This window comes from Rutilus rutilus (assembly GCF_951802725.1).
Source record: "Rutilus rutilus genome assembly, chromosome: 12".
Taxonomy (NCBI): Eukaryota; Metazoa; Chordata; class Actinopteri; order Cypriniformes; family Leuciscidae; genus Rutilus; species Rutilus rutilus.
The window spans coordinates 40,362,808-40,375,307 of NC_140217.1; the positions used below are offsets into that span (position 1 = coordinate 40,362,808).

Here is a 12,500-nt window from a genome sequence, read left to right on the forward strand (position 1 = left end):
ATTATCTTTATGTATTTTTGCATTTTTATAAAATTAAAAAAATTAAAAAAATTCCTGATCTTTTATTTCTTTCTTTTTTATGTTTTTATACACTACCAGTCAAAAGTTTTTGCTTGGTAAGATTTTTAATGTTTTTAAAAGAAGTCTCTTCTGCTCACCAAGGCTGCATTTATTTGATTAAAAATACAAATAAAAAATAAAATAATATTTTTTATATATAAAGAGTAATATACTTTACAAAATTTTCTATTTCAGATAAATGCTGTTCTTTTGAACTTCCTATTCATCACAGAATCCTGAAAGAATTGCTGTTTTTTCAAATTAATGATGCTGAAACTTCAGCTTTGATAACAGCAATAAATTACACTTTACTATATATTCACATAGAAAACAGCTGATTTACATTGGAATAATATTTCAGAATTTCAGAACAGCATTTATCTGAAATAGAATATTTTGTAAAATATATTACTCTTTATATATTAAAAATGTTATTGTTTTTTTTTTGTATTTTTAATCAAATAAATGCAGCCTTGGTGAGCAGAAGAGACTTCTTTTAAAAACATAAAAAATCTTACCAAGCAAAAACTTTTGACTGGTAGTGAATGTATTTTTAAATTTTTATAAAATATATAGTTTTTTTGTATTTTATCCTGTAAATTCTATGTTTATTACATTTGCAGTAAAGTAATTTTTCTTTTGCCCAACTTTGGTAATACAAATATACCGTTTTGTCATGCCAATAATAGAAATGAATTTAAATGAGTTAGAAAAAGCAAATCAGATGCAAACTCTTCCAGCGTTCCAGTTTCAGACATAAATGGTGTGTTAAAGGTGCAGTGTGTAATATTTAGGAGGATCTGTTGACAGAAATGTAATATCATAACTATGTTTTCATGGTGTATAAAGAGCTTACATAATGAACCGTTATGTGTTTTTTTAGCTTAGAATGAGGCATTTCTCTCTACACACACCGTGGGTCCGCTTACATCCACGTTTCTACGGTGGCCCTGAACGGACAAACGCGTTTCGTCACTATGTTGTTCTTCGTGTAAAGAAGTGAACTAAAGACAGCGAATAAAACACTGACACAATGATGAACAAGTAACAATAATATTCGCAATAACATATCGTTTTACTGAATAATTAAGTAAAACTAATTTCTTAATTTATCTTTGTAAAGAAACTTCATTGTATAACTGGCTACTTTCTGCTGTCTCAGACGACGACATCACTTCCTGTTGGCCACCGTAACTTCTGTTCGTTGCAATTCGCAACCTCACCACTAGATGCCGCTAAAACTTACACACTGCACCTTTAACTCAGAAAACCTCATGCGTTGGTTCACACACTCGCTCACCAGTCTGAGGTCACCGTCTCCCAGTATGAGGCTGAAGTCGTTGAGATCCTTCATGAGGGTGTTCAACACCTCAGTGATGCGTTTCCTGTGCTGGACGCTCACTTCCTGTAGCCGAGAAAACTCCGCCTCCAAACACATGAGATCCGACTGAGAGGAAAACAGAGAATTACATCCGAAATATAAACATTCACCGTGTGTGTGTGTGTGATGGAAAGTTTAGGGGTCGGGTTAGTGTGTGTGTGTGTGTGTGTGTGTGTGTGTGATTGGCAGGTTTAGGGGTCGGGTTAGTGTGTGTGTGTGTGTGTGATGGGTAGGTTTAGGGGTCGGGTTAGTGTGTGTGTGTGTGTGTGTGTGTGTGTGTGTGTGTGTGTGTGTGTGTGATGGGTAGGTTTAGGGGTCGAGTTTGTGTGTGTGTGTGTGTGTGTGTGTGTGATGGGTAGGTTTAGTGGTCGGGTTTGTGTGTGTGTGTGTGATGGGTAGGTTTAGGGGTCGGGTTAGTGTGTGTGTGTTATAGGTAGGTTTAGGGGTCGGGTTAGTGTGTGTGTGTGTGCGTGAGATGGGTAGGTTTAGGGGTCGGGTTAGTGTGTGTGTGTGTGTGTGTTATGGGTAGGTTTAGGGGTCGGGTTAGTGTGTGTGTGTGTGTGTGTGTGTGATGGGTAGGTTTAGGGGTCGGGTTAGTGTGTGTGTGTTATAGGTAGGTTTAGGGGTCGGGTTAGTGTGTGTGTGTGTGTGTGTGTGTGTGTGTGAGATGGGTAGGTTTAGGGGTCGGGTTAGTGTGTGTGTGTGTGTGTGTGTGTGTGTGTGTGTTATGGGTAGGTTTAGGGGTCGGGTTAGTGTGTGTGTGTGTGTGTGTGTGTGTGTGTGATGGGTAGGTTTAGGGGTCGGGTTAGTGTGCGTGTGTGTGTGTGTGTGTGTGTGTGTGTGTGTGTGTGTGTGTGTGTTATGGGTAGGTTCTGCTCACCAAGGCTGTGTTTATTTGATCAAAAATACAGTAAAAATTGTGAAATATTATTCCAATGTAAATCATCTGTTTTCTATGTGAATATACAGTAAAGTGTAATTTATTCCTGTGATCAAAGCTGAATGTTCAGCATCATTACTCCAGTCTTCAGTGTCACATGATCCTTCAGAAATCACTCTAATATGATGATTTGATGCTCAAGAAACATTTATGATCATTATCAGTGTTGAAAACAGTTTCATATTTTTTGTGGAAACTGTAAATTTTTTCAAATGATTTTAAAAGTTCAAAATAACAGCATTTATTTGAAATAGAATATTTTGTAACATTATAAATGTCACTTTTGATCAATTTAATTCATCCTTGCTGAATAAAAGTATTCATTTCTTTTTTTTAATCCCAAACTTTTGAATGGTAGTGTGTATTTGAGAAACAGGCAAGAGTATTGAGAATTTTATGATTAGATAATTTTGCAAGAAAACAAGACTTGTTTTCAATACTGATTAAAGGCCCGTTCACACTGACAACTGTAATGATAACGATAAAGATCGCTCTAAATATAAAAGAATATCAAAGTCCACATCACAACTATAACAATAAAGGCACAGAGAAACAATATCGTTGGAATCACGTTCAGAATGACAGCCAATCAGAATCCATCCTGTTTTAAGAGCTCGAGCATTTAAAGCGACAGGCGACAAACTGCAGTCTGCTGGTGTGGACGCTAATATACTGTAGTTATCGTTTTTAGGGCCCTATCACACAACCGGCACAATGCAGCGGCAGGAAAGTGTGTTTTCATTTTCACGTCCTGCGTCACGTTGTTTAAATAGCAAATGTATTTGTGCCCATCTGTGGCCCATGGGCTGCTGGTCTGAGAATGAGTGTGTGTTCAGTGTGTGTTCATGCGCATTGCTATTTTGAGGAACTGAAATAGACTGAGCCATTGACCAACTGAAACCTGGTTGAAAAAAGTCAATGACGCCATATTTTTTTATTTATTTAAAAAGCATGTTAGTAATATGCGCCTATAAGCGGGTCCACAACGCGCAAACACTCTGCTTATTACACACACAGGGCACACACACATGCTAAATATTAAATAAAATGATTACAATGTAAAAGATTATTATTGTGTACATAAAGATATGGAGAATCTGGCTTGTCCCGTAGATCTTCGCACACAAGCAGAACCGTTTCCTCACTAGAGAAGCGTTCAGTTTTTGTGTAAATGAAAATAGCGAATCAGCCATGGCGCGAGCGCAACTGGCTTTTAAAGGGAATGGGAGACGAGATTCTGATTGGTTTATTTCACGTTACGCACAAAACACACCCATTACTCATTAAGAGAATAGAGATAAAACACACCCATTACTCATTAAGAGAATAGAGATAAAACACACCCATTACTCATTAAGAGAATAGAGATAAAACACACCCATTACTCATTAAGAGAACAGAGATAAAACACACCCATTACTCATTAAGAGAAAAGGGACGACCCTTTTAGACCATGCACCGGGAGCGCCGACCATTTTCCCCATCGTTAAACTAGCAAAAGTGGATTCGGATACGACCTAAGTGCGCTTGCTAAGTCTAAGCGCTTTAGTCCATGCGCTTAGATCGTTAAAATAGGGCCCCTTAGTGTGAATGGGCCTTAAGAGATTAGTTTTAAGAGATTGTGTTTGCAGTGTTTGTCGTACGGTTTTGTGCGACAGCTCCTCTGTGAGTTGTCGGTTCTGAAGGCTCATGTCTTCGTTCTCCTCAATCTTCATGTCGTAGTTCAGAGCGAGTTCCTCCAGCGCCTGCAGAACCTCCTTCACCTCGGCCTTCGAACTCTCACTCTCAGCCTGCAGTCGTGTTAGCTCACACTGCACACGCTCATGGTCCCCACGCGACGAGGCCAGCAGCTGCACACACACACACACACACACACACACACACACACACACACACACACACGAACACACACACACACACACACAGACACACGCACAGACACACACACACGCGCACACACACAGACACACACACACACACACATGAACACACACACACACACACACACACACATGAACACACGCACACACACACACACACATATGAACACACACACACACACACACAGCAAGAAAAGACAGTTTTTTCTGCTGACCTATTTTACACAAGACTGAAATCATCCTCTATGCTGTTTTATCTTTATGATTCACATCTTTATGCAGAGGGCATTTTGGAAATATCCCAGCTCAGCTAACAGGGAACGTTCTCAGAGCTTTGGATAACGTTCTGGCAAGGTTCTTCCAGTAACATTAATAGAACACTCGTTCTGCTCTGCTAACAAAAAATGTTTTGCTAATGTTCTCTGATTGTTACTTTTGAATGTTCTCTGAACGTTACTTTCGAATGTTATCTGAACGTTACTTTCGAATGTTCTCTGAACGTTACTTTTGAATGTTATCTGAACGTTACTTTCGAATGTTCTCTGAACGTTACTTTTGAATGTTATCTGAACGTTACTTTCGAATGTTCTCTGAGCGTTACTTTTGAATGTTCGCTGAACGTTAATTTTGAATGTTCTCTGAACGCTACTTTTGAATGTTCTCTGAACGTTACTCTGAACGTTACTTTTGAATGTTCTCTGAACGTTACTTTCGAATGTTCTCTGATCTTTACTTTTGAATGTTCTCTGATCTTTACTTTTGAATGTTCTCTGATCTTTACTTTTGAATGTTATCTGATTGTTAATTTTGAATGTTCTCTGATTGTTACTTTTGAATGTTCTCTGAACATAACATCCACATACTAAATACTATTATTTATGCAATTGTGACGAAGTATTTTGTCCCAAAGCTTGCCAATTATTCTGCTACAGACTCAAAAGTATGTATTTTTCTTCACAAAAACAGGGCATAGTATAAGTAGGCGGATGGGGACGCAGCAATAGTCAGTATAATGTATTTTGGGGAGCATCATAATAAAGTGTCAGCAGATATTAAGCAGAGAGTCTACTAATACTCTGCTAGTTGACATGTAGTTGCAAAGTTACTTCTAGTTAGTAGAATATCTAAAGTAGACTATCGAAATAAAGTGTATCCACAGTATGCAGTATATTATGTACAGAATGCCAGTATTGCAGTGCAAACAGTGGCTGAATGCTGCTCTATTTTTGCCATATAACGATGTGACAGTAATAGCAATTTTGAATTCAGCAAATGTTTTTAACCTCTTCTTGATCCAGCATTTGCTCCTTCAGTTTTTCCACCAGCTGACACTGTAAATTAATCTCATCATCCTGTCAGAGAGAGAGAAAAAAACAGTCAGAGAGCCAATTTTTCCATGCATTGACAACAGGCTGTGGGAGTTTGTGTGTTTTTTTGTGTGTGTGTTTGTGAGTTTGCATGCTTTTTGTTTGTGAGTTTGCGTGTTTGTGAGTTTGTGTGTCTGTGAGTCTGTGTGTTTGTGAGTTTGAGTTTGTGTGTCTGTGAGTTTGTGAATTTGTGTCTGTAAGTTTGTTTGTGTGTCTGTAAGTGTATTTTTATTTGTCTGAGTTTGTGTCTGTGTCTGTGTTTGTGTGTCTGTGAGACTGTGTGTTTGTGAAATTGTGTGTTTGTGAAATTGTGTCTCTGTGAGATTGTGTGTTTGTGTGTCTGTGAGTGTATTTTTATTTGTCTGAGTTTGTGAGTTTGTGTGTCTGTAAGATTATGTGTCTGTGAGTTTGTGTCTGTGAGATTGTGTGTCTGTGAGTTTGTGTCTGTGAGATTGTGTGTCTGTGAGTGTTTGTGTGTCTGTGAGATTATGAGTTTGTGTGTCTGTAAGATTATGTGTCTGTGAGTTTGTGTCTGTGAGATTGTGTGTCTGTGAGTGTTTGTGTGTCTGTGAGTTTGTGTGTCTGTGAGATTGTGTGTCTGTGAGTTTGTGTCTGTGAGATTATGAGTTTGTGTGTCTGTAAGATTATGTGTCTGTGAGTTTGTGTCTGTGAGATTGTGTGTCTGTGAGTTTGTGTCTGTGAGATTTTGTGTCTGTGAGTGTTTTGTGTGTCTGTGAGTTTGTGTGTCTGTGAGATTGTGTGTCTGAGAGATTGTGTGTCTGTGAGATTGTGTGTCTGTGAGTTTGTGTCTGTGAGATTATGAGTTTGTGTGTCTGTAAGATTATGTGTCTGTGAGTTTGTGTCTGTGAGATTGTGTGTCTGTGAGTGTTTGTGTGTCTGTGAGTTTGTGTCTGTGAGATTATGAGTTTGTGTGTCTGTAAGATTATGTGTCTGTGAGTTTGTGTCTGTGAGATTATGAGTTTGTGTGTCTGTAAGATTATGTGTCTGTGAGTTTGTGTCTGTGAGATTGTGTGTCTGTGAGTGTTTGTGTGTCTGTGAGTTTGTGTCTGTGAGATTATGAGTTTGTGTGTCTGTAAGATTATGTGTCTGTGAGTTTGTGTCTGTGAGATTGTGTGTCTGTGAGTGTTTGTGTGTCTGTGAGTGTTTGTGTGTATGTGAGTTTGTGTGTCTGTGAGATTATGAGTTTGTGTGTCTGTAAGATTATGTGTCTGTGAGTTTGTGTCTGTGAGATTGTGTGTCTGTGAGTGTTTGTGTGTCTGTGAGTGTTTGTGTGTCTGTGAGTTTGTGTGTCTGTGAGATTGTGTGTCTGAGAGATTGTTTGTGTGTTCTGCTCGCACCTTGTCGTCCAGTTGTTTGTAGAGTTTGCGTATCTCTTCCTCATATTTGAGCTTGTGTTCCTCTGGGATTAACACACACACACTGATGCTCTGGTTGTCTTCACTGACATCAGACTCCTCAGCCATGAGATCCAGCGCTGACACACACTCCCCTGAAGCACAATCACACCATTATGTACTCGTACTACAGTCAAATTATAATACATCTTTACAGGATCCTCCTCTTAAGCTTTTAGAAACATTCAGTCATTCTGTCTTCATTTCACTAGTTTTACTTTAGTAAACCTTACACTACTTACTTCTAATGTGGAAGTACACTGGTACATTTTAATACTTTTTTCTCGTACTTTTTTCTCATTACTGGGATGGTACCATGGTACATACTAATAAACGGTTAACATTTACTCATTTAGCAGATGCTTTAGTGAATGAATGTCAGGTATTTACATGATACTCTAAGGTACTTCCAAGAGTACCATGGTACTGCCACGGTAAATGTCCAAAGAAAAAATCAAATTGCTGTGTCTTATTTAAAATCATTACAAAGTAAGCAAACTTTGGCAATATTCTCCAATAGACTGAAAAAAATATTGTGATTTACTTTAAAACGATATCCAAATTGCAAGTAAATAATAACAAAGAAACGGCAAGTAACACATTAAATTAAACATGAAATTTTGAAGTAAAAAACTGAAATAGTATTTGCATGTAAAACATGCTTCAATAATCTTTTTTTTATCTATTAAAATGTATTTATTTAGTTTAATTCAATTAAAATAAATTATTAATTTATTATTTAATTATTTATATTACAATTATTTTAAAATAAATCATGATCAAACAAATATTTAAATAAAATATATATATTTTTAAATATTTAAAACAGATTTTACCACATTAAACGTACGATTAATTTATTTAATTTTATTAAAATATATCAATATGATCAAACAAATATTTAAATGTTTGCATTTATTTATTTAAAACTGATTTTACCATGGTGCATGTCTGCATTTTTTTGTTTGTAACAAAATGTACTTAGTCTTTATATTTAGTCACGCCAGTATTGTAAATATCAAATAAATAGACTTTTTAAATATATTTTTTTACAATTATTTTTACTTATTTAAAACTATGATTTTATCAAACCCCATGCATTACTATGATAAATATGTCTGATGAATACACCACCATGTTACCAGTCCAAATCAATCACGGTCTCATAGAGAAATCAGGCGTGTGTGTGTGTGTGTGTGTGTGTGTGTGTGTTCTCACCGTCACGCCCGCGGTTAAGCTCCGCCTCCAGCCTCTGGATGTTCTCCTTCAGGTTCTTGTTCTTCTCCTTCTCTTTCTCATATTTCCTCTTCCACTGTTCTGCTGTCAGCTCCAGGTTCACCGACGCCGTGTTCCTGATGGTCTTTGCGCTGAGAGAGATGGAGTGTGAGTGTGTGTGAGTGATGTATTTGCATGCATCGGTTCGACTGGGTTCTGTGTGTGTTTGCTGCACTCTAAAAAATCTTGGGTTATTTATTCTACCCTAATCCTGGGTTGAGCCTTTTAGGTCAATTTTTGGGGTTATTTTTTCAGTTTTTGTGTAACCCAGATCCTGGGTCAGATATAACAACCCAGGGGTTGAGTTATTTATCGCTGGCTTTTTGCGACCTCTAGTGGAGAGAGCAGTGCAGCTCCATCAAATTGGTGCGTGTCTTCGTTAAAATACAGGTTTGTGTATATTTTTGTGTAAAAATGGGTTAAATCAACCCATTATCCTGGGTTAAATAAACAACCCAATTTGTTGGGTAAAATTAACCCAAATTGTGTTCTGTCCTATATTTACCCAGCCCTTGGGTTGAAAACAACCCGAATTGTAATATTTTAACCCAGTGTTTTTAGAGTGTGTGTTACCGTTGTCCGAACATCAGAGTGGATTTGGTCTCGGCGTCGTTGAAGGCTGAAGGGGAGCAGCAGATGAACATGGTGGTTCTGCAGTTTCCGCCCAGAGAATCCTGCAGGATCCGCGTCATCTTACTGTCCCGGTACGGCACGTGAGTCTTCTGCACCGACAGAGAGAACTTACTGAGTTTAAATGGGTTAAAGCTGACATATTATGCCCCTTTTCACAAGATGTGATATAAATTTATGGTGTCCCCAGAGTGTGTCTGTGAAATTTCAGCTCAAAATATAATCATTTATTACAGCTGGTCAAATTTGGCCCTTTTTGGGTATGAGCAAAAACGTGCCGTTTTTGTGTGTGTGTCCCTTTAAATGCAAATGAGCTAGAGATGGCATGCTTTGCTCGAACTTTTGCCTTTGCGTTAGAACTGGTCACTGTTGTTAGACTGGGTAAACCCAGCCCGATCTGCCGGAGATTTGATTTCGCCCTGGAGCTCAGGCTGGACACCTGTACATTCTTCTATCCTGCTTCCGTTAAATCTGCGGGGACCAATCACAAACTGGCGCGCTATTGGTGGGTTTAATCCAATCCAATTCCTTTTAACCTCTCGACGATGCTCAATGGCTTCTTTAGTTTAGCAAACAAATGGCTCGAGTGGGTGTAAACACCACTCACTTTCATGTTTTTTTTTCCTGCCTGGAGTTTTCGCGTCGCTCTACAAAATACGTCACCCGGATCGTTGGTCTGATTGGTTGAAGGACTATCCAATTGTGTACAGAGTCATTTGAACTGCGCCCGTTGATCACGCCTCTTGTGCAGAAGAAAATACAGAGCAGACTCTCCAGACTAATGTTCAATCTTAAAAGACTGAGCTTGATCTGGTGATAGCTACACTGTTGTCGCTTGTGAAACCAAATGTCGGCTGGTGTGTGTAAACGTGCAGATTTAGGGCCGGTAATATTATAATAAGATCCTCTTCATACGTCAGAAGGAGAGCGAAATCTGATTGGCTTATTTTTTGACATGCTTGCAGAGAAAGGCTCACCAGAACACAGTTACTGGGTTTCACTTTTCATGTTTTCTGGGTTGGAGGATGCAACAGGGACTCGATAATAGCACTTAAACACGGGAAAAGTCAGATATTCATGATATTTCCCCTTTAAGGCTTTCCATGGATCTGTTCCTCTGAAGGGAAGCGTAAGGCATTGGTTTGATATGCAGATGCTGAGACTCACGGTGCCTTCGGCCAGAGCTGAGATGACGTTTCCCAGCGCTGACAGAGACTTGTTGATGTTCTTGGCTTCATCCAGGACCGATCCCTCCGCTCCCGTCTTACTCACCTGGAAAAATAACACTACACTTCAAATGTCTGGGGTCAGTATGAAGAAATGAATCGTTTTTATTCAGTAGGGCTGCATTAAAAGTAATGACAGTAAATTTCAAATAAATGCTGTTCTTTTGAACTTTCTATTCATCAAAGAATCCTGACGAATAAAATGTATCACAGTTTCCATAAAAATATGAAGAAACAACATTGATAATAACCATAAGCATCAAATCATCATATTAGAATGATTTGTGAAGGATCATGTGACACTGAAGACTGGAGTAATGATGCTGAAAATTCAGCTTTGATCACAGGAATAAATTAGTTTAAAATATATTAAAATAGAAAACAGATGATTGTAATAATATTTTTAAAATTTTTACAGTATTTTTGATCAAATAAATGCAGCCTTGATGAGCAGAAGAGACTTATATATATATATATATAATATAATTATTCAAGAGAATTTGAATAAGGGAATAATACACAAAAAAATATTTTTCAAAGTTGTAAAAAAATCAAAGATTATTAGAGTATGTTTTTACAACAAAAAATACTATTTCAATCTTTCTACTTCAAAATGTCATGTTTAATTCAATGTGTTACTCGTCGTTTCTTTGTGATTAATTGTGAAATTTACTAGGAATTTTCTAAGTGAAAATTGTTTCTACACCAGATTTTTTCAGTGCATGTTAAACACGTGCAAGTATAAACAGTGTTTTTTTATTTCACAGTGTTCTCAGATGTTTCTCCTAAAAGTTCTCAGGAGGAATAAAGACTCACTAGTTGTCCAGTAAGAGCTCAGATTATTTGATGAGAAAAATGATTGAGGTCACGTTGAGATCTCTTCTGAAACTCTAGCAGAGCGACACATGTGGGATTAACGCAATCTTTTTCTCCATTTAATCTCGCTCTAGCAGTAACGTTTGAGACATTAATGAGATGTATTTCTGTCCTGCAGGAGGACACACACTCTCATGAGGCTACGCAAGCACCTTCTCGCTGCCGGCCAGATCCACCAGGTAGAGTTTCCCACAGAGTTTCTGCTCCGTCTCCACGTGCTCCTGTTTGATGCTGATGAGGAATATGCTGTGACTCCTGGAACTGTGTTCATTCATATCTGACACACAACATCACACCAGTCACAAAAAAACATGTCTTCAATGTTCAAAACATCTGTTTTTTTCTTGAACGTTTAGGGAACATTCCATTTGATCATTCTTCAAACATTATGGGAATGTTACTTTTGAATGTTCTGAAACAAGTAGTTACATTTAAAATAATGTTACATTTTCAAGTGTTCCATGAATGATGTATAAGCAACGTTTCTGTGGACCAGATCATTTTGAACGAACATTCTATTCTATTAATGTTACTTATTACACGGCTCTGTGGAATACTTGATTCTGATTGGTCAATAGCGCCATCCAGCTGTATGTTATTCCCAGATAACAAACACAGGCTCATCCGGGTTACTACATTTACATTTATGCATTTGGCAGATGCTTTTATCCAAAGCGACTTGCATTGCATTTCACAGTACACAATTACATTCTTATCAGTTCTTGTTTTCCCTGGGAATCGAACCCATGACCTTGGCGTTGCAAGCGCCAACGCTCCACTGTTTGAGCTACAGGAAAGCTGTAGTCAGCAGCGCTAGGCGTTTAGTGAGCTAATAAAGTATTAAAACTCAGTCGAATCAGTATTTTGTGTACAGTTATTTAATTATGCCATCCAGTATCGTGGACTCGCTCTCTCTCGTTTCATACAAACGCAGCGGCGGCCATTTTGTATTTTGTACACTGTTGGATTATGAGATACAAACAGGAATGATTTTAAAACAATTTAATCTGAAATCAATATCTCTTATCCCCATAATTATTTATGTGGTGAAATGCTGTGTAATAAGTGTTATGACTGTATACCGTATCTCTTAAATGTCCATTTAGTTTGAACTCGCCGCTGAAACTGCTCTCTCCGCGGAAGCTTTGCGTTTAAAGAGCGAATAAAATATTTCAACTCAGATCAATATTTTGTGTCTAATTATTTACTTATGTGGCAAGTATTCGTGTAATAAGCGTGAAAATGTACATCCAGCCGGTTGTTAAGAATAAACCCCTTCAGGGGTGTGTGTGTGTGTGTGTGTGTGTGTGTGTGTGTGTGTTCGTTCTCAGAATAAACCCCTTCAGGCTGATGCAAGACCCCTCGCGTCAGGGTCGTCATCATCCTGTCGGGGGTTTATTCTGAGATAACAACACACACACACACACACACACACACACACACACACACA

General features: G+C 38.1%; 1 protein-coding gene across 2 annotated transcripts in view; it reads right to left on the minus strand.

Moving 5' to 3' along the window:
• kif5ab (kinesin family member 5A, b) overlaps positions 1-12,500 on the minus strand; it is a 45,692-nt gene that overhangs the window by 14,455 nt on the left and 18,737 nt on the right. For both annotated transcript variants that reach the window (XM_084425698.1, XM_084425699.1), the window contains exons 8-15: positions 11,203-11,327; positions 10,116-10,220; positions 8,892-9,040; positions 8,262-8,410; positions 6,987-7,138; positions 5,545-5,613; positions 4,025-4,231; positions 1,361-1,507 (exon numbers count right to left, since the gene is read on the minus strand). In XM_084425698.1, coding sequence (XP_084281824.1) covers positions 1,361-1,507; positions 4,025-4,231; positions 5,545-5,613; positions 6,987-7,138; positions 8,262-8,410; positions 8,892-9,040; positions 10,116-10,220; positions 11,203-11,327 — 1,103 coding nt within the window. The remainder of the gene's footprint in view (positions 1-1,360; positions 1,508-4,024; positions 4,232-5,544; positions 5,614-6,986; positions 7,139-8,261; positions 8,411-8,891; positions 9,041-10,115; positions 10,221-11,202; positions 11,328-12,500) is intronic.